At 41.1% G+C, this 22,819-nt stretch overlaps 1 protein-coding gene across 1 annotated transcript in view; it reads right to left on the reverse strand.

Annotated features, from left to right (window-relative positions):
- The window catches only part of LOC126365994 (uncharacterized), a 58,702-nt gene that overhangs the window by 9,635 nt on the left and 26,248 nt on the right, over positions 1-22,819 (reverse strand). The window contains exons 4-6 of the mRNA XM_050008816.1: positions 13,331-13,518; positions 6,017-6,152; positions 5,468-5,570 (exon numbers count right to left, since the gene is read on the reverse strand). Of these exons, the coding sequence (XP_049864773.1) occupies positions 5,468-5,570; positions 6,017-6,152; positions 13,331-13,518 (427 nt within the window). The remainder of the gene's footprint in view (positions 1-5,467; positions 5,571-6,016; positions 6,153-13,330; positions 13,519-22,819) is intronic.

Here is a 22,819-nt window from a genome sequence, read left to right on the forward strand (position 1 = left end):
TACATGGCAAAGCATCCACTGCTTAAAGATGCAAGCTATACTAGTAGACTTCGTGTAGTGATTACTGCAACAGAAAAACCATCATCAAACACTTGCCTCAATGACATCTTGTCTTGGAGAAAGTAAGCTATGGTGGGCAGGTCCAGTCACTTCAGGAGGCCTATTAGCACAATGAATTATGCAGATGAAATAGCTGACATACCAGAGACACATAATCAACATGTTTGCTCATTCACTACTACCTGCACTAAGAATGAAATAGCCCAACATTATTCTTCACACTCAAAATTGAAAAAAAATGGTGTATGTATTGAAGTATACAATCTCAAACAGCCACCCACCAAGAGGCACCAAGAAATCTTGACCACAGGAGAATTTAATATAGCATCAAGGGCAGCAATTCGTACAGTGCAACAGCACATTAAGTACAAGGAGACTGAAGAACTACTACACATCAAACAATCCCTAAGAAAAGCAAACTTATCCCACTTCATTCCTTTCTGAACTAGGAAAAGTTGTGTTGAGTAGCAAACAGGCACAATGAGAAGACACGTACATGTTCCTTTGTCAAGAAAGGAAGCATATTCATATAAGCAAGCATACCACTCACACACACACACACACACACACACACACACACACACACACGACTTCCATCTCTGGCAGTTCAGACCAGAATGAAACTATCGCGTAAAATGGAAGCAGCTATCTGGAGAGGCCGGGAAGGGGAAGGGGTAGCAGGGGATGAGTGGGTGGAGAGAAGAGTGCTGTCAAGCAGGGTGTGCAGGGACTAGAGTGCTCATAGACACAGCATCAAAGGCTGTGGGGCATGGAGGTGGGGAAGGGGGGAGGGGAGAAATGGGTAGCGAAAAAGGAGAGGAATGGGGAAGAGGAAAGATGGGCAGGCAGACAGCGGCAGAAAAGGAGGGTGGGAGAGAAGAATGGGTAGGAGGCGTTAGGACAAAGGGGGTGGAAACTATTGGGTGGATGGTGTGGGGACATTAGGTTATCGTAGGTTGAGGTTAGGAAAACATCTGCGTAGTTCAGAAAAGTGGTGCTGGAGGGGAGAATTTAGATTGGTCAGGTAGTGAAGCATCCATTGAAAGCAAGTATTTTATGTCCAGCTGCATGTTGTGCCAAAGGGAGGTCTACTTTGCTCTAGGCCACAGTTTGGCAGTGGCCACTCATCCTGGTGAACCGCTGGTATATGAAATGGCTGCTTTCACAGGTGGCCTGGCCTCTGATGGGGTAGGATAATGCTATGACAGAACTAGAATAGGATGTGCTGGTTGCGTGGATTGGGCATGTCTTGCTTCTAGGTCTTGCACAGGGGTATGATCCCTATAGCAAGGGGATGGGATTAGGAGTGACATAGGAATGGACTAGGACATTGTGGAGGTTTGACAGATGATGGAACACCACTTTAGGAGGGGTAGGGAGGATCTTGAGTAGAACGTTCCTTATTTCAGGGCATGATGATAGATAATCAAAGCTCTGGCAAAGTATGTGGTTCAGTTGTTCCAGTCCAGGGCAGTACTGGATGACAAACAGGGCACTCCTTTGTAACTGGTTTTTGGGGGTGGTGGGAGGATAGAGGGTGTGAGAAAAAATGGCACTAGAGATCTGTCTGTGGACTAGCTATGGACGATAGTGCCTGTCTGTGAAGGCCTTGGTGAGACCCTCAGCATACTTGGCAAGGGATTGCTTGTCACTGCAAATATCCCATCCCCAGGAGGCCAGGCTGTATGGGTGGGATTTTATTGGTGTGGAAAGGTTTAATGCGGTCAGATGTGTAGACGGAGCCATCAGAGAGGAGGTGATCAACGACCACAAAGGTGGCACATTGGGATGAGAAGAACCAGTTGAAGCTCAGGGAGAGAAGGTGTTGAGGTTGTAAAAGAATGAAGATAGGGTATCTCGGCCAACATATCCTGCATAGATTTTTATATTGATATGACTACCAATTAGCTCTCCACCAGGATGAACGGCCACTGCCAAACTGTGGCCAAGAGCAAAACAGACTATCACGTGGCACAACATGCAGCTAAACATAACATGCTTGATTTCAATGGCTGCTTCACTTACCTAGCCATCTGGATCCTCACCCCATTCCTTTTTCGCTCCCCATTTCTCCTCCCCCATCCCCTTTCTGCAGCCTTCCAATGTTGCACCTGTTGGCAGCTTAGTCCCTGCACGCTCTGCCAGACAGCGCTGTTCTCCCCCCCCCCCCCCCCCCCCCCCATCTGTACCCTATTATTTCTACCTCCTTCCTGCCCTCATCCAGACTATTGCTTCTATTCTACATGACAGTTGCACTATAGTCTGAGCTGCCAGAAATGACAGTCATATGTGTGAGGTATGCTTGCTTATGTGAATGAATGTATGTGTATTTCCTTTTCTGATGAAGCCTTAGGCCAAACACTAATGTAAAAGTGCATTTTCGTTGTCCCTGTCTGTAACTCAACATGTCATCTTTATGTTGAGTAGCACTCTATCTTTCCCTTAGATTGCTGATATTCCAACCTGGTGTTTCCATTGTTTTAGAATGAAATTTGATGGCGATATCTGTCAACTGCAGCTATGGCATTGCACTGTAGTTCCACACAAACGCTGATCCTGGTGTGTATACACTCCTCAGTGACGAGTGCATCGTCTGATAACGTGACTACAGGAGAACAACTGACACATGTGTGGAACAAAGCAAGCTTTCTTCGGGATCAAGGTGCACCATGCTCTCTCCCCATGCAACAATACAAAAGTGAAAACAAACTGAGAGCATAAAACTTCCGTATGAGTTGATATGGGATCAACCCATGTGGTCTGCAGCTTGCAGAACTAGACTTCTGAATAATTGTCTCCACAGTACCTTAGCTCAGCTCACACTGCTGTTGCTTTTTATTGACCCATGCCCTTGTGCGCCACACATGTTGCCAGAATTTTCCTATTGATAAGAGTGCGCACCAGAGGATACCTAACGTAGTTAGCTTGTTCCAACTGAACAGCTCTGGTCCGTTCATGCATTTTTGTGGCACAGCAGGCCACATTATGCTTTTTATAATGCCAATGTATTAAAATAGTGAGCATAAAATTGGTTCACACATATGGCACATAAGTTTGTACAGATGTAAAACCTGGAGGGAAGTTCCTCTGAACGAAAAACTGTAGGTGGGAAACTAAAAGGTGGTTTGGCATGAAGTACAGCAGAAGACTTTGTGGCACATACAGCCGGCAGCCAGCATTCAACAGTTAACATACTGAGTTCTGAAGGGGGCAAGGACAGCAACAAGATAAGATTAATTATGTCTCAGATATGGATGTATCTATTGATCATGGGATTTATCATTTTGCTCTGAATCATGAAATTCTGGTACCAAAATAACATTTACAGAACAATTTCACATTAACACCCATGATCTTGTATGACGAATTCATACTTGCACTGAAGAAGACCGCCACACACAACCTTCAGAACAAGTAAAGTTTAGTATTATACACTTTTGAATGGACCAGTGATTTGCTTAATGTTCAAATAATAATTGCTCTATTTCCAACTCATGTCAAGAACACTTATTTCTCCTCGGTCATTTTTTCCTGGGCAGGTTCCTATTCCTAGTGCTAAAATAATTCCAAGTAGCCGAATTCTATTGGGCTACAGAATCTTTACTGTTTCAAACGTGTTTATTCACTTTTGTGGAATAATAATTTTCTCTGGTGTTCAGTTAGTCTTCTGTACAGTGTGTTCCACATGATCTGCAATGTGAACAGTTTTTAAAAGTAACAGAAAAGTATTGTGATTATGAGAAGCAATTATACACCATTACAGTTTAAAGGCCTACACAATTATTATTTGATTTGCAGGTTTGTAACAGTGCTTTTAATCATATAACAATATTTATTTAGGTATCCTTACTGAATCTTGCTTGAAGTAACAGCCTTAAACCAACTCAATGGGCAAAAAAGTTTCTGGGTCTCCCACTTAAGATTCAGCCAGTAATTCTCACAACAGAAGTATTTAGGAAATGTAGTAATTATTCTAGACACATTTGTAGTCTCGTAAATATAACTGGCTACAGCTTACTCAGACTATAACAGATTCAGGGTCCCCACACATCAGTTACATTCTGTCTAATGCAAACTCTCATATGTTCCACTTGAAAACCAATGGTATCCACGATAACACAATAGTTTGATAGCCATTTTTATATTACTGTCTTTTAATAGCAAAGCATTTAAGCCACCTCACATCCAATTTAGCTGTGCGCCTCCCTTATTAAGTGGTTCTGCGTATGGAACACTTTCTTTCTTGCTTTAGTATTGATGATGCACTTTACTGGGAGGTACTTTGCTGCCAAAACATTTTAACCTTCTATCTGTGCTGCTTATGACTAGCTACCTTACCACTATTTGCTAGAATGTGCTGGTTTCACAATGAATTTACAAAACAGACTTCAGTCCTATATAAAATCTCATAGTTGTGTTGCTGAACAGTGCATTTACTTGGAATTACTTTGCTTTCTTAGGCTGGCAACTGTTTTTTATTTACATGAATACTGTTTTATTTTACAACATGAACAACTTTGGTTCAATTTCAGTTAAATATTACCGACCCCTTTCAAAATATAATCTTTCAGGAACGAAACCTAGGCCCATTCCTTCAAATTAGTACAAGCTCATAGTTAACTTTAATTCCTGTCTACAGAGTAACATTATAGGGGACAGGACTTACTTTTGTAGTAATAACTAGTAGTGTTATACCCTGACAAAAGTCCTACAGCTAGGCTTGCTTTCAGAGCCATCATCCAGTTTGTCAGGATGGCAGTTCATGCAGCAGTGTAAGCAGGATTTGTGGAAACAGTGGTAAAAGGACTACCTATCACAGCTGCAGTAGAGAACCAAATGGTCATCAACAAAAGACAATCTGCAGTGACGTACATTGGTTCTCCTGAAGGAAAACAACATGCAACCCCTTGTGTTGTGGTCTGGAGTGGTGGAGGTCTGGAGTCATTGCTTGCACATATTGTGGTCCTGATGGTTTTGTGTGAGCTGTTTAGAGGTACACATCAACTGGAATAAATTACCATTGGTGAACATCTGTGTATGATCCACAGGAGATACAGATTATACTGCTCCCAACTATTCAATTATTAACTGAACTTTTGTTTTTGTTTTTTTGTGTACAATGGATATGATTTCACTTCCTTGTGTTGGTCGTGGTTATTTGTGTTGGTTGAATGTTCTGTATATTGGTGAAAAAAATAGGGAAATATACTAAGTAAATGTATATTCAGCTAATTTTTTCATATCTCACATCAATTATACTCAAAAAGCATAAAAGTATAATTACTGATAATAGTTATGAGGTATTCTGGTAAAAGTGTTCCAACACAGAATGTAAATTGGATGTATGGGTATTTTACACACACCAACACTTTTCAAAACAATTTGCAATTAGATTAACAATACTTACTGAGCTATGTTCACCTTCCTGTATATTCACATTCAGAACTGCTGCTGCAAGCTTCTTCAGACTTGGTCGCTTGGTTTTGGCCAACTCTCTGAATAGTTTGAACCTATTTCACACACACGAGTAATAATGTTACTTTTATCAAAGCAATGAAAGAATTGAAATACCTAACTTCATACTGGATAATATACATTCAATGGGCTCTACAAAAACAAAGCCATAAAACCATGTCACTCTGTCACACTACAAAACAGTACAGTAATAAAAATGACTGGTAGTTGACAGATAAATGGAAATTTTGTTAATAACGTCTACGCACACTGAATTTCACCCAACAATGGAAGGCAATGATTCAGCTTGTGAGCTGTAATCAATATGGGTGCATTCATTCAAACACTACACTTTCTCACATGTTTGCGCATGAGCGCTCTGCATGCGTGATTAAGCCACAGGAATTTATAGCAAAATACAGATGGAAAACTTAGCTACTAAGGTGGAATTTTCTAATATTATTTGACTTTGTATCTAAATGCAAAAAGAAACAATTCTTACCTTTGAGTGTCTCTTGTATATCTTCGTGGATGACTCAAATATAAAACTTTTAAGTCATTTCGCAGTGCGTGACCCACCAACAGTCGGCCCCGGAGAAGTTCTGCTACTTCCTTTTGAACTTGTTTAAAATCTTCAGCTAAGGGAGTATGGAAATAATTTGATTAGAACATTTACTTTTCTGTTGCGAAGAACAATAGTTTGTGATTCATGTTATTTTGCTCTTTATGCAATTACTGTTCAGAAGTTGAGGCTGCAATTTTCTCTCAAATTAAATTTAGGACCCATGACGACAGATGTTCATGACCCTAGCTCATGACTGGTCGGACAGAGAGAGAAGGCATGGGTGAGGAAAAGTAGTTATAAGTTTTTTATCACACATCTAATAAACTAATAACATCAGTAATCACTCAATAAATCATTTACTATAAAAAAAGTTTTCAGTTAAAATACAAAGGCTAAGTGTCCTAAATATCTGACAAGGTCATGATCATGGCAATTAATAGTAGATGTCAATGTTTCCAATAATTTCTTGTGGAATCCTATTGAAACATAGGCTTGGCATACACAGTACAAAAAGATTTCTGCAACAAGTACTTGTGATTTTACCTTTCCGATGAGAGTTCTATGCATGTGAGTAAAAAGAACTTAGCTTTACACAGTTCAAGTCTCAATTTGTAGTACATCTTCTCCTTCTCAAAATACAAAAATGCAACTTTTGTAACCGTTCTAATTCCTTTTTACATAGATTTTAAAATATAGTCTCTATATCAACGAATCTATAAATAATATTACTTATTTATATATCATAATTCTGTGGATTTTATTTATTACAGAAGAATGTCAAGTAAATAAACTATTAGTGTCAAGTATATCATATGATATTACTGCATATTTTGCAAATGATTAAATACTAACAAATAAATCATAATGGATTCATCCCCTTTCAGTATTAAAATGCATAGACTCATACAAAACAGAAACCTAGAGTCATCTCTCCTATTGCTGACAATTTATTTTACTGTTCTTTACTTACCTTTAATTTATTTCTATTCCATGTTTTGTCTTTCTCTACATTTGCAACTCTACAAGCACAAATGTTGTCTATCTACAATTGATTGAAATGATGGAAGAACTGTTAGTAAACACCCTCTTTACAATTGAGGCACGGAGTGGCACAGATGCAAGACTGAAAACATTGCTCAGCTTGCAGACAATCTTCAGAGGTAGCTAACACAAAACACACACACACACACACACACACACACACACACACACACACACCTACACCTACATTGTCCTAGTGCTGAACCTTGACTACAGTGAAAAGTTGAGTCAGGTGGAATGGGTGAGAGAAGATAGGAGTGGAGAGGGTGGGAAGTGGTGGTGGTGCTGGTGGTGGTGGGGGATGGAAGGAAGGGCAACTGATGGCTGGAAGGGAGAGGCAATGATGAAAGGAAATACAAATGTGGCACTGCTGAGCTTGCCCTAGCACAGGCACAAGGGATTGTGTGTGGCACATGAAGACATGGAGGAACAGAGGAAGATAGAGACAACAGAGAAGAGAGTGTGAGCCTAGAATGAGTGAAGTGAGAGGCATGCGGGCAAGAGTGGAGGTAACTGTCGGGTACACGCTTGCTGAAACTGAGGCCAAGAGCATTGCAGCATTGAAGGCTCTGTTATAATGACAGTCTCCAACTGCATTATACAGAAAAGCTTCTCTCTCTCTCTCTCTCTCTCTCTCTGTGTGTGTGTGTGCGTGTGTGTGTGTGTGTGTGTGTGTGTGTGTGTGTGTGTGTCTGCTGGGGGAATTGCCTAAAAAATACTGTACATAATTCAGAGGTGCAACACTGTGTGTGTGTGTTGGGGGGGGGGGGGGGGGGGGGGGGGGGGGAGATTGCCTTAAAAAATACTGTTCAGCTTAGATACAGATACACTCCTGGAAATTGAAATAAGAACACCGTGAATTCATTGTCCCAGGAAGGGGAAACTTTATTGACACATTCCTGGGGTCAGATACATCACATGATCACACTGACAGAACCACAGGCACATAGACACAGGCAACAGAGCATGCACAATGTCGGCACTAGTACAGTGTATATCCACCTTTCGCAGCAATGCACGCTGCTTTTCTCCCATGGAGACTATCGTAGAGATGCTGGATGTAGTCCTGTGGAACGGCTTGCCATGCCATTTTCATCTGGCGCCTCAGTTGGACCAGCGTTCGTGCTGGACGTGCAGACCACGTGAGACGACGCTTCATCCAGTCCCAAACATGCTCAATGGGAGACAGATCCGGAGATCTTGCTGGCCAGGGTAGTTGACTTACACCTTCTAGAGCACGTTGGGTGGCACGGGATACATGCGGACGTGCATTGTCCTGTTGGAACAGCAAGTTCCCTTGCCGGTCTAGGAATGGTAGAACGATGGGTTCGATGACGGTTTGGATGCACTGTGCACTATTCAGTGTCCCCTCGACGATCACCAGAGGTGTACGGCCAGTGTAGGAGATCGCTCCCCACACCATGATGCCGGGTGTTGGCCCTGTGTGCCTCGGTCGTATGCAGTCCTGATTGTGGCGCTCACCTGCACGGCGCCAAACACGCATACGACCATCATTGGCACCAAGGCAGAAGCGACTCTCATCGCTGAAGACGACACGTCTCCATTCGTCCCTCCATTCACGCCTGTCACGACACCACTGGAGGCGGGCTGCACGATGTTGGGGCATGAGCGGAAGACGGCCTAACGGTGTGCGGGACCGTAGCCCAGCTTCATGGAGACGGTTGCGAATGGTCCTCGCCGATACCCCAGGAGCAACAGTGTCCCTAATTTGCTGGGAAGTGGCGGTGCGGTCCCCTACAGCACTGCGTAGGATCCTACGGTCTTGGCGTGCATCCGTGCGTCGCTGCGGTCCGGTCCCATGTCGACGGGCACGTGCACCTTCCGCCAACCACTGGCGACAAATTCGATGTACTTTGGAGACGTCACGCCCCACGTGTTGAGCAATTCGGCGGTACGTCCACCCGGCCTCCCGCATGCCCACTATACGCCCTCGCTGAAAGTCCGTCAACTGCACATACGGTTCACGTCCACGCTGTCGCGGCATGCTACCAGTGTTAAAGACTGCGATGGAGCTTCGTATGCCACGGCAAACTGGCTGACACTGACGGCGGCGGTGCACAAATGCTGCGCAGCTAGCGCCATTCGACGGCCAACACCGCGGTTCCTGATGTGTCCGCTGTGCCGTGCGTGTGATCATTGCTTGTACAGCCCTCTCGCAGTGTCCGGAGCATGTATGGTGGGTCTGACATACCGGTGTCAATGTGTTCTTTTTTCCATTTCCAGGAGTGTATATGTGATGTATTGGTAAAAATGCTAATAGCTTTGAGATTAAAATGAGACTGGCAGGCTACACTCAGTGTTAAATTGCCATGAAAGTCACAGTTGCCAAGAAGCTAATTTACAATCAATAAAAATATTGCTTTACCATATCTGCTCCCTAATCAACATATATGTTGCAAGTAGATGTTTCATAAATTTACTAAGGGTGGCAAAATGTCAATCTACATCTACAGCACTACTCTGAAAACTACCATCCTTGAAGTACATGACAGAGGGTATGTCCCATTGTACCAGTTACTAAGGTTTCTTCCCTTTCCAGTCACATATGGAGTGCAGGAAGAATGATTGTTTGAATGCTTCTGTGCATGCAATAATTATTCTAATCTTACCCTCACGATCCATACGTGAGCAATACGTAGGGGGTTGTCGAGTATTACTAGTCGTCATTTAAAGCCAGTTCTTGAAACTTTGTAAAGAGATGTCTATCTTCAAGGGTGCCAGTTCAATTCCTTCAGCATCTCTGTGGCAATCTCACACGGATCAAACACACACACACACACACACACACACACACGCGTGCAAATTCCTATTCAATATTCAATCTCCCATTCGATATTCTAGAACTGGTCGCACAAGTGATTTGTAAGCAATCTCCTTTGTAGACTGACTGTATTTCCCCAGTATTCTACCATTAAACTGAAGTCTACCACCTGCTTCATTCATGATTGAGCCTACGTGATCATTCCATTTCGTATCCCTGAGAAGCATTAAAATCCAGATGTTCGTAATAGTTGGCAGAGTCCAACAGTGACTCATTGATATTATTGTCTTAGGATACTACAGGTTTTTGTTTTGTGAAGTACACAACTTATTTTTTAATATTTAACATTTAACTTTTACTTATGTCCAGAATTTCTTTGGGCTTTGTGAAAGATTATTTGACAAAATTCTGCTACAGTAGCCATTGAAGGCATGACACAAAGCTCTCTTGACAGCCAAACATGTTTCATTCAGCCTCTCTCTATCTATAGCCTTACACTTTGTTTTACACCTATTGTTCAGTAATCTCTGTTTCTTTAGCAGTATCTTTACCGTGACTGCATACCATGGAGTGCCTCTCCCATTTTGAATTGTTCTACTGGGTACGTATCTATCCAGTGCATGGTGAACTATTCTTTTAAATCTGAGCCATAGTACCTCTACAGGCTCCCAAGTGCTGCAAGTTTCAAGCTTCTTGTTAAAGTGTGACACTATTAATTTTTTATCAGGTTTACTGAACATATACCTCTTTCAGTTTGTTTTAGTTGACGTTGTGCTTAGGTAACCATTGTTTCCACAACTGTGTCATGGTCACTAATACCACTTCCAATGAGGACATTCTCGAAGAGATCAGGTCTATTCATTGCCATTAGATCAAATATATTTCCATCACGAGTGGGGTTCCAAACTATATGTGCCATGTAGTTTTCAGAGAAGGCATTTGGTAATATTTCACAGGATATCTTACCACGCCCACCACTAACAAAACTGACATTCTGCCAATTGATTGTTGGATGATCGATGTCTCCACCAATAATTACAGTACTGCTGGGGAACTTAAGAACAAGTGAACCAAGATTCTCTCTAAAGTTTTCAGTTACATCAGGATATGAGTCCAGTGGACATAGAAGGATCCGATTATCGTTTCATGCTCACCCCTGGTACTGAGTCTTCTCAGTGGATTTGAGTTTCTTCTCTACAGTGACAATATACACCACCTCCACTTCCCATTTGCCTATGCTTTTGATACACACTTTAATTTTTTGCAAAAATCTCCATGCTATCAACTTCAGGTTTCATGCAGCTTTCTGTACCTAGTATTATGTGAGCTTCACTGCTCCTCAGGAAGGCTTTTTTAACTCTGGCACTCTGTTGTGAATGCTTCAGCAGTTAATCATCAAGATTTCAGAACTTTCAACTGCTGGAGTCATTTCTTTCGAACTTACACTGATACTTCAGTGTTTCCTACAGCTATCATTATCAGGACTGGAAGGAGAGTTGCCTAATCCAAAAAGCATTGTGTGCACCCAACACACAGTCGACTACCTGAGTATCAGCCTCTGATGTGTAGTGCACACATCATCCATTTAGGAGGACCCTACAGTTCTCAAATCTATAGCCCAAGTACAGGAAGTCACAGCCTAGCTGGTCACAGAATCTTTGCACATGACTGGGAACCAATGAGCCACAATCAGTTCTGGGGATAATACTGCAGATTTTGAGCTTCATTGAAACTCCATGCATAATGCTTCTCTGCCAGTTGCTGGAATGATCCAAGTATGACCTTGGAGTCCAAACAACATGCATCATTGGAATGACATGCATCATTTGCTCCAACGTGCACTACTATCTGCAGCTGCCTACACCCTGTCCCCTCAATGGCTGCTGGAATAGCCTGTTGAACATTGTTGAATGAGGCCCACAGGCATACACACTGAGTGTACCTGGTGTCCTTTCCTGGCCCTTGCTACCATTTTCAAACGGGGGTACCATCATTCACTGTATGTCTGAACTGCCGACGATTAATAGATCCCTACCGTTTTATGTTTGCCTCCTTCTGCCACTGGAGAAAACAGGTTTCCACAAAATAGCTGAAGTGAGTCCCACTGACTCAGTTTTGAGTTTCAGTAAAAGGCAGCACTTCAAACTTGTTGGTTAGGAGGATCGGTACAACACCCTAGTCCCCTCCACCCCATACAGGATGCCTATATATCTACCAATGACATGCCACTTGCAGTCAAGTGGGCAGTAATGACAGATCCTGTACTTTCTGCAGAGGAGGGAGGATCCACAGGAAAGGATAGTAGTTGAGGTATCTCTGGTACCAATATCACAGATACAAAACTCTTGGGAGCTCTTCCAACATACCAGTTCACAGCAGCTCCCAATAGTTTGACAGTAGTCAGGATGATTTCAAGTTGCTTAAGAACATCAACCAACTCAGTCATGTTTGAGAACAGTATTCACAGTGGGGCTACATTTTCAATAGTGATAAATTTAAATTAAGCTTACTGATTATCTTTCAATCTATTGAACTAAAAAGTTGCAAATTCTCTATAATAATTGAAGCAAGCACACAAAATGAGATTTCTAACAAAGCAATACAAAAGATTATGGTAAAAATTACTAGTCTCCTAAAATTTATTGTAGCTGTTAGCAAACTTGAAAACAGAATTAATTTACGATAAATGTAGATAATATGTAGGGCTACACTTCTTTAAGGGACAACCAGACGTAACACAATACATTTGTTAGAAGACCTGCAACACTAATTAAATCACAAATGCCAATTTACTACGAATTACTCATAGGTTATGCACAGGACAACGGTAGCTTTCAGAGAAAAAAAAATCACATTTACTGGCTTTGATATACAATGAAATTAAGGGGTAATGTATTATTCGGCAGTAGCTGTGAGCAGCAAATTCTGATTGCTAAAAAGTAAGTTACATATCCAAAATACTCATATCAGTAATTTACAAAAACATAGTTTTTTAAGTGCCCAGAAATTCTCAGAAATAACCTATTTCCCAAGCAATTATACAATGAAATTAAGAGAACGATTTTATTGAACGAGGATACGCCTACTGTTCTCAAAAACTTTAAAACTGCACAGTAAGTTTAAACCTAAAATTAAAGATAGCAGTACGAGTTTATTATAGCACTCGCGAAAGCTCGAGATTCCACAACATATGACAATACAAACAGGTATTAATACAATCAATGAAAGTTCATGCAGAAGTGACATGAACAGTAAAATAAGTGTATCTAGAACTTATAATCAGCACACCAATCTTGTAAATGTGGTCTCACACAAACATACATAAACAAACTTGTGAACTGCACAGATTTTTTCACTTAGCTGTTTCTGTGCCAACTTCCACACTGGCATATGGGAATAAAACTGGGTAAAATACTTTAAAAACTCACCATTTTTCAGGTTTTCTGGTCGAATTCCGCTGACCCAAGTTCTATAATCATGAACTTTTTCTGTTGGAGCAACGTATTTATCGTACACACAGTCTCCAAATTTATTAACTAAGCTCACTCTGGCAACCATGTCAGTTTTGTCATCAGTTCCAACCATTTCACAATCCAGAGCAATCTCCTTTGTCAGCCTGAAATAACAAACATGACTGTTCTAATCTAATTTTTATAGACCTATAAACAAATGCAGTTTTGGCAACACCATAAACTAATTTCAAATGAATATAGTAGTTTTTATGCAAATCTTCGCTAAGCACATCTTCATGTTGCATTTATAATTGGAAACAAGAATTTTTGATTTACTATGAACTTCAAATCTGGCAATACAATCTCTAAGCTTATTTCTTGTCTTATTGCAAACAATGAAGAGATTGATATGCCTAGCTAGCTGTTATTTCAGCAAAGAGTGGATAAGATCAAGGAAGGAAGCGCACTAGGTCTACAATCAAAGCAGTGGCCACTGTAGGAGATAATCACATTAACATTATGTTGAGAACAGAAGTGAATACTTTTTGTGGCACAGTCTTTTCATCCTAATATGACCTAATATTTTCATTCTTTATTCTTTTAAATTATAGTAAGCATTTGACATGTAAATTATGAGATTAAAAAAATTCTGCCTATTCAATCTCGCATCACAGGTGACAGGAAATCCTGCTGCTTATTATGGAGGTACATTATTGAAATCAACAGAGCCATGAAATGAAAACCTAAATGCAGATTACCTATTGTACAAACTTTTACAACACCATTTATATGAGACTCCTCTGATGCTGAGAAATTGAAGATTTTTATATTCTATATAAATCTGCAAGCATTGTCCAAATATGACAAACAACCATCTTAAAAAAAAAAAAAAAACTAGAATTACCTTATCAGCAAAAGAAAAAGTTTATCACTGAACAAAGATGGTAATAAATTTCTGCTGCCCAATAGATATTGTGCTTCAAAAGGAAAATTCAATTGAGAAAATTGTAAAATTACAAGAAAACAGGATAGGTGGTTGTTAGTTCCCAATAGATATTGTGCTTCAAAAGGAAAATTCACTTGAGAAAATTGTAAAATTACAAGAAAACAGAACAGGTGGTCGTTAGTTACCCTAATGGAAGCAAAACTGCAGTACCACCTAGAGACATACTTGAATGCACAAAAACCTATTCCTAGCTTAAACAAACCATTAGTGTACACCAAGCTGAAGCAGCTGTCACTTAAATACTCCAAGGTGTGAAGAAACATGCCAACTGTTTGGATGTGAATTGTATTGATAGAAAAGCAAGTTGCAAAATAATGCAAGAAGCGATTGGAAACAAATGCGACATTAAATGAATGACTTTAAGAGCTTTATCTTGAAGCCAGATAAAATTACTTTATAATCTGTGATATTATTTCGATACTGATATAGGTTCGAAAGAAGTTGCAGGTTCAAAAAACTGTATAAAACTGGATCTATAAAGATAGAAATATTAACAGCAAACACTATGTCCAATATTCAAGTCACTAAAATCATCAAGTTTCTTGTATCAAATGCAAAGAATGTTTTAGTAAAACTTCTGTACAAAGTCTTTATCAGTATTCTCCTTTACAGGGGACAAAAACAGGGAGCCTACAGCTCAGTCCATGTCTGCACACTATACTGTAATGATCACGATCTGTCTTGACAGTTTCACTGTTATTGCACGTTCATAGGTCAAGATTCTGTGCTGAAAATTTTGTACTAGACTCTTTTACAACTGAAAAAAATGGCAGAGGAAAACAATTTTTTTTCATGTGTTGCACTTTTCTTTCATTTTTTATTTCTTTAGGAAAAAATCCCTTTTACCACTAGATTCTAGGCCACACCACAAAAATTTTAAAAACCTTGTCAACAAACTCAAACAAGTAGAGTCAAATCAGATTCCAGCTGATTGAGAAATGTACTTCAAATCATTAGACTGTGATTTTTTTTTCACACCTCGGTGGTAGGCATCATACAAGAAATTTGTTATAAATTCATTATTACAGTTCTAAGATCATCATAACCAAATATTCTTAAGTTTCGCTCAGCAGTGAACTATCAGCTTTAATCTCCTTTATGCAATAATCAAATTAAATGCGCACAGCATTACTCAACATTCATAACATCTGCTCGGTATTTTATTGTAACACCATACATATTTGCAAATCGTGTGGGTGTCAGAAGCCACCCTTATTGTATTTTCATAATGCAAGAAAAATACACTAATAGAAATGGACATTTAGACACCTTTAACATCTTGGCCAAACACTATCAAACAGATACTACTGTATTTCCATGTTTGCAGGACATGCTGATTAAATTTTCATTCTTACGTGAGTTAACATTCAGTACAGAGAAAAAAAAAAGCCATTCCTACAGATGAGGAATGGTGTGGGTACAGGAAAGCTACATGGTAGGTCCACCATTACTGCAACTAAAGGTGGACATCACAACATAGAATGTCCAAAGGATATGTGGACTCAGCTCATCATCATCTATCACACTTTGAAAGCACAACTCCAAATGACTGCACAAACAATTGGCAACAATGCAATGCCCGCATAACAAATGGTGACAAGATAGAGTCAGAACGATAATGTGCCAAGAAGAATAGACACAGGTTCTTAAACAAGTACTACACCATGAGAATATAGTAAGACAGTTCAAATGGCTTTGAGAAACAGATGGATGATAACAGCTGAAACCCAAGCAGAGGTTACAGGTAGAGTGCAGAGACGAACTATCTAGAATGGATTAATCGAAGTCGGAATGAGATCTCAAATTTCCATGCATTGTTTACCACCGACATCATATCACAGGAAGTAGAGCTTTTCATGGTGTAGAGCCAGAGTAAACTGGGGCAATGAGTGGCATTCTGTGCCATTCCATTAAGTCTCACTTCAGATCAATGCTAATGTGCTCATAGATGAGCTGGTGAAAGGTCACAGGAGACATCAACTCTCGATTCTTCTGCCTCTCGACCTCCTGATGTCATATGTTGGTTATGACAACTGGACTGATTTGGTAACTGTTGAAGGGAGGATGACTGATTGTAAGTATGTGCAAGAATGGTAAACCCTTTTGCCATGACCAGGGACTATGGTACAAAATGTGGTATTCCACCAGGATAATGCAAGAACCCACCCATTGTAGTTCACACTACAAATGGCTTGATGAATGTACTGACCCTCGAATGGACTGCCTGGTCCTTTGATTTGTCACCTATATAGACTGTCTGAGATGCGAGGCATATGCTTTCATACCAGCATTCAGCCAACAATCTTCGTGAACTTAGCATGCGATTCAGGCATGACAAGAAATTCCTCATGATGATCTTTTGAGGCTCTTTACTTCTGATGTACAACAAAAACAAGAGCGTGTTCTTTCCTGTGGGGTACTCAGACCTCTTACTGATTTTGATGAATGACATCCAAGTGGACTGAAAGTCAATCATTAACAAGCAGTTATGTGATGAAATCTTCCAGATACTTTGATAAATATCAAACTGGTGCTTTGTGGTCTAACACTTTTCATTTCCATCGTTGTACGTATCAATATTTGAAGGGGGGGGGAAAAAAAAAAAAAAAAAAAAAAAAAAAACTGTACCGTGTTTTCTGAGTATATTCCAGTTCAGATCAACATATACGTGGTGTATGTATGATTACAAAGCTCAAAACTAAAGAAAAATATAAAATTAAATCCTGTTCTGACATAGTAGGAAAACAGCTGAAATTCAGGCAGAGATAACAGGCAAAGTGTGGGGACAAATTATCTAGAACAGATTAATGGAAGCAAGCATCCCTTGTGGGATATAGTGATTGCATGGGAGGAAGTACTGAAGTTCACAAATGTGTGACAACTCTGGTGATATAGTGGGGCAATATCATATTGAAACACTGCATCCTTGTTTCAAAACCAAATTATCATTGGAAGACTTCTAATTTCTACATTCAACATTCATTCACTGCCTTCATCACTGCAAATGTTCATGTCCAACAACAACATGCTTTCATGCAGAAATTAAAAAACACTGACTTTTTGAATACTTTTTGCCCCGAAACAAAACTTTTAGAAGTCATGTTGAGTGAGGCACATCAGTTCACTAAATTCTCACCTACGTCCTTCTGACAACTTTTTTCTGTTTTTGTATGAAGAATTCAGCTCCAACAAAGGCATCACTAATGCAATCATCATCTGACTGAGTTTCCCCCTTCAGCATGGCGTAGATCACATTGGGAAATGGCCTTACGGCACGGCACGGCACGGCACGGCACGGCACCCCCCCGCCCTTCCCCTCCCTCCACACACAGGGTGAACATTAATAAAACCAACTAGAGCATGGTTTCCTGACTGGAAATGGAGGAAAAAAAGATCCTTTGAATATGCAGAGGGGAGGGATAGAGAGAGGGAGAGATGGTGATGTATGGTGACGGGGAAGAGGAGATGGACAGAGATAAGAGTGGGGGGTGAGCAGAGGACAGAGAGAGTGGGGAAGAGGAGATGGAAAGATAGAGGGGAGGAGGATGTGGAAAGAAAGAGAGGGAGAAAGGGGCAGAATGAGATATGCAGAGAAAGAGGCAGAAGAGAGAGGGGGGAGGAAGACACTGAAAAGAGAGGGGGAGGGGGAGGAAGAGGCAGAAAAGAGAGGGGGAGGGGGAGAAGAGGCGGAAGGGAGAGGGGGAGGAAGAGGCAGGAGAGAGAGGGGGAGGAAGAGGCAGAAGAGAGAGGGGAGGGGGAGGGGGAGAAAGAGGTGGAAGAGAGAGGGAGGGGGATGGGGAGGGGGAGGTAGAGGTGGAAGAGAGAGGGAGGGGGATGGGGAGGGGGAGGAAGAGGTGGAAGAGAGAGGGAGGGGGATGGGGAGGAAGAGGTGGAAGAGAGAGGGAGGGGGAGGGGGAGGAAGAGGTGGAAGAGAGAGGGAGGGGGAGGGGGAGGGGGAGGAAGAGGTGGAAGAGAGAGGGAGGGGGAGGGGGAGGAAGAGGTGGAAGAGAGAGGGAGGGGGAGGAAGAGAGGGAAGAGAGAGGGAGGGGGAGGAAGAGAGGGAAGAGAGAGGGAGGGGGAGGAAGAGGTGGAAGAGAGAGGGAGGGGGAGGAAGAGGTGGAAGAGAGAGGGAGGGGGAGGAAGAGGTGGAAGAGAGAGGGAGGGGGAGGAAGAGGTGGAAGAGAGAGGGAGGGGGAGGAAGAGGTGGAAGAGAGAGGGAGGGGGAGGAAGAGGTGGAAGAGAGAGGGAGGGGGAGGAAGTAGCAGAAGACGGGGGAGGAAGAGGCGGATGAGAGAGGGGGAGGAAGAGGCGGATGAGAGAGGGAAGGAAGAGGCACAAAGAGAGAGGAGGAGATTACTGTTTAACGTCCTGTCGATGACAAGGTCATCAGAGATGGAGCACAAGCTTGAATTACAGAAGGAAGCAGAGAGTAGAAACCATTCCATCATTTGCCTTAAGCGATTTGGGGGAAATTATGGAAAACCTAAATCAGGACGGCCGAGTGCTGGTTTGAACTGATGTCCTACTGAATGCAAGTCCTGTGGGAAGAGAGAGGGGGAGGAAGAGATGGACAAAGAGAGGAGAGCAAGAAATGATGGACAGAGAGAGGAGAGCAGGAAATGATGGACATAAAGAGAGGACAGCAGTAGGAGTTCAGGGAGAGGGGGGTAGGAGGAGGTGGGCAGGGGGGAGGTGGAAGGATGAAACAGACAAGGAGAGGGGAAGGAGGAGATGGACAGAGAGAGCGGGAGGAGATGTGTGCAATATATGCAACATACAAGTGTGCAGGAAAAGCTGCAGGTAAATGGCTAATAATAAGTAAAAAAGCAATGCACAATCATTGCTCCCCCTTAGACAATTTTTTCAATAATATAAAACGTGTCTCAATGGAAGTACATGTCTGGAAACTTCTTAGATTACAAATTTCAAGTCATCAAAGGTTACCAAATTCTTATTTACCACTTATGGAATAAATACACTTTGTGATCAAGGGTATCTGGACACCCCCAAAAACATACGTTTTTCATATTAGATGCATTGTGCTGCCACCTACCGCCAGGTACTCCATGTCAGCAACCCCAGTAGTCATTAGAGATCGTGAGACAGCAGAATGGGCGTGCTGCGGAACTCACGAACTTCGAATGTGGTCAGGTGATTGGGTGTCACTTGTATCATATGGCCTGTATGCTAGATTTCCATTCGGGAATGGTGATCACATCTTTCAACATGATCGAAAACCAGTTCATAATGCACGGCCTGTGGCGGATTGGTTACATGACAATAACATCCCTGTAATGGACTAATATGCACAGAATCCTGACCTGAATCCTATAGAACACCTTTGGGATGTTTTGGAATGCTAACTTTGTGCCAGGACTCACCGAGCGACATCCATACCTCTCCTCAGTGTGACACTCCATGAAGAATGGGCTAACATTCCCCAAGAAACCTTTCAGTACCTGATTGAATGTATGCCTGCGAGTGGAAGCTGTTATCAAGGCTAAGGGTGGGCCAACATATTGAATTCCTGCATCACCGATGTAGGGCACCACGAACTCTTATGTCATTTTCAGCCAGATGTTCAGATACTTTTGATCACATAGTGTACTTTGAGAAACAGCAACCCCCTTTTTTATTTAAGTAAAGCATTTTAGAACCTATGGGCTACTATTACCTTATTCTGTTCAGGAGTCCTTTGATTGTGAATTTATAATTACAGATTCCAGGCTTGTTAATCTTCAACTCTCTTTCAAAGTCCTCTTCCTGAACGTTTTCAGCAGGTTTTTCAGTGTGCCCACACTGAAGGGCTTGCATTTTATATTGCATCAGGCACAAGTAATTCAGCATTTGCTATTTCGAAGGTTTTGTTTTTAACTGTTACATAGCCTCTAACCTGTGCCCTAATTAATTCAATCAGATTTACAGGTAGTGATATGGTAGAAAACACAAAATTGTGTGACATCATTAACATGCAAGTTTTCCTGCATAATTTGTTCAAACTAATGAGCTGTAACAAATGAATGATAATTTGCATTGTTCATTACATATGACTTATTTCAACGGACGGTATGGTATGAATTGTTCAGTGAACCACTTCTTGAAAGTGACAGCATTCATTTACGAATGGTTGTCCCTCTTGTTTTAAACCTAAATACAAGTTTGCTTCCAGGAATAAAACAAAATGAAGAACAACAACAATGGAACTTTTCCTACGGGAGTTTTAAAACCACCAGTAAGATTACTCATTTTCCAGAAGGTTTCCCTAGACTGATACTTGGTGAACCACATTTCATCAAGATAAAATATTGTTGAACCACCTTATTTTGTCATCTTACTCAGAAATGTGGCTTGTGTTCCTGCTATGTTACTTTGTTGCATTAAAAATTTTCTTCCATAATTGCTTTTATTATATTTAAAAACAAAGTCTTTTAAAATTATTTGATTTGAGAAAGCACCATTTTTATATACAATATTCTCATACATTTATGGGCATGATAATGATAACTCATCTGTAAATAAGTCTACAATGATGTGTATCGAAACATCCTTGTCAAAATCATTCAGGACTCTCATGATGTGAGTGCTTTCCGGGCAAAACGAGATCAACTTTCCTCTTGTTCCCAAAATTTCAGGCAAACTGCATGGTGTCAGTAACTTGCTGCCACAATATTTTGGAGTAGAGTCTTCTGCCCATCTTCAAACCTTGAAAGTACACTGGGCTCTCCAATTTAAGACTCCACCAGCAGACGTATGGTGTACTCAAGTGTTACTGCTCGCGCACTGCTAAAGCATATGCACTTCGGATGCAAGTGCACTGCTGAGAGTGCCCTTCATGGCGAAAACTAACTTCATCCTCTTCACATGGTAAATTCGCAGCATGACACCGTATATACATAGCATGAAGTTTTTCTTACAGAATTCCATGCATTATCTCACTTAGGGCTGCCTTTATGGTTGATAACGGCTCCATTCATATTTCCACTGATAAACCAGTAACAGAGTTCCAAAATTTTGAAGCAAGGACAGCAATTTTCGTTTCATTATATTTCATCAAATGACTAGTAGATATACAGTCTGTTGTGATGACAGATTCACTGGCTTGGAGGAGATGAGTTAGACGTTCCACTCCTAATAAGTGCATGCTGATTGCCCTATGTGACTTGCTGCAGTCACATGGAATCCTATAAACATCTGCCTTGCACAGCTTTATGTTGTCTTTGACTATTCCAAAAGATCTTTGATGAAGGACGAAAGAGCACTTTAACCTTACTTCTTAGTACTCTGGCTATTTTTGGAGAAATATTTCTAGTATATAGTAGGTATGCTGTTGTCTTGACAGCTCCATCATCTTCCTTATTGTGTCATTTGTATGTTTGTTGCACTTTCTGTATATGCTGAGATGAATATACATTTTACAGGAACACCGTATGGAAATGTTCCAATTCCACTTGCTGGTTATAAGTATCTGTAATGGTATGGGCTCCGTGAATCGAGGTCTTCAAACACCTATTGTTTTTGCTGGATAGTGGCAAATAGTTGCCTGTAAATAAAGGTCTCTACAAGGGGGAATTTGCAAGACAGAATGTCCAGGTGTACCACTGCTCTTGCACTAATGTGTCAAAAATGGCACACAAACTTCTTTCTCCAGCTCCATAGTCAAGTTTATGTTCTCATGTATGGAGTTTAGATGTTGAAGAAAACTGTCCAAAGCATGACACCAAACTATAAAGGTATCATCAATGTATTGCCACAATTCTGTTGGTTTTAAAACTGCTGAAGCGAGTGCCAGCACTTCAAACTCTCCAATAAAGAGATTGGACACTAGAGGTGACAAGCAAAGGATACTCCATGATGACACTGTCAGATTGTTCATACAACTGGTTGTCAAATAAAAGTTATGTCAAGGGGAGAGTGCTCAAATAATGTTATTTCAACACCAAACCTGTTGCAAATGACATGTAGTGAGAACACCAGAAGCACTTTTGTAAAAAGGGAAATAAAATGAGACTGACCAATACATCATTGCTTTCCAGCTGAAGCAACCTTAAGTCAGCTGATAAAAGCAGTCAAATTTTTTATGTGATGTGGACACTTGCCTACAATTGGTTTGCATAAAGATACCAAATACTTTGTCTAATTTATAGTTGACTGCTCCAGTACTGCAGACAATGGTTGTATGGATACACTTTCTTTATGGATCTTAGGCAGTCCATGCTGCCTAAGGGAACTGAACTATGTGGTCTCAATCCCTTAAGGACTTCCTTCAGATGTCAAAAATTCTGCATACCTGTCTCTTTCAAACCAGCAGAACACTGTATTTCTACTGGCAATTCAATGAAAAACAATGAAACAAAATTTGTGTCCTATACTTCAAACTTCTGGAACACTTATCAACAAAGCAGTGGAAATTTGAGTGTGCAAAGCCCTTATGAAATGTGATGGTGCCCAGGCAGACACTG

Source organism: Schistocerca gregaria, chromosome 4, assembly GCF_023897955.1.
Source record: "Schistocerca gregaria isolate iqSchGreg1 chromosome 4, iqSchGreg1.2, whole genome shotgun sequence".
Classification (NCBI taxonomy): domain Eukaryota; kingdom Metazoa; phylum Arthropoda; class Insecta; order Orthoptera; family Acrididae; genus Schistocerca; species Schistocerca gregaria.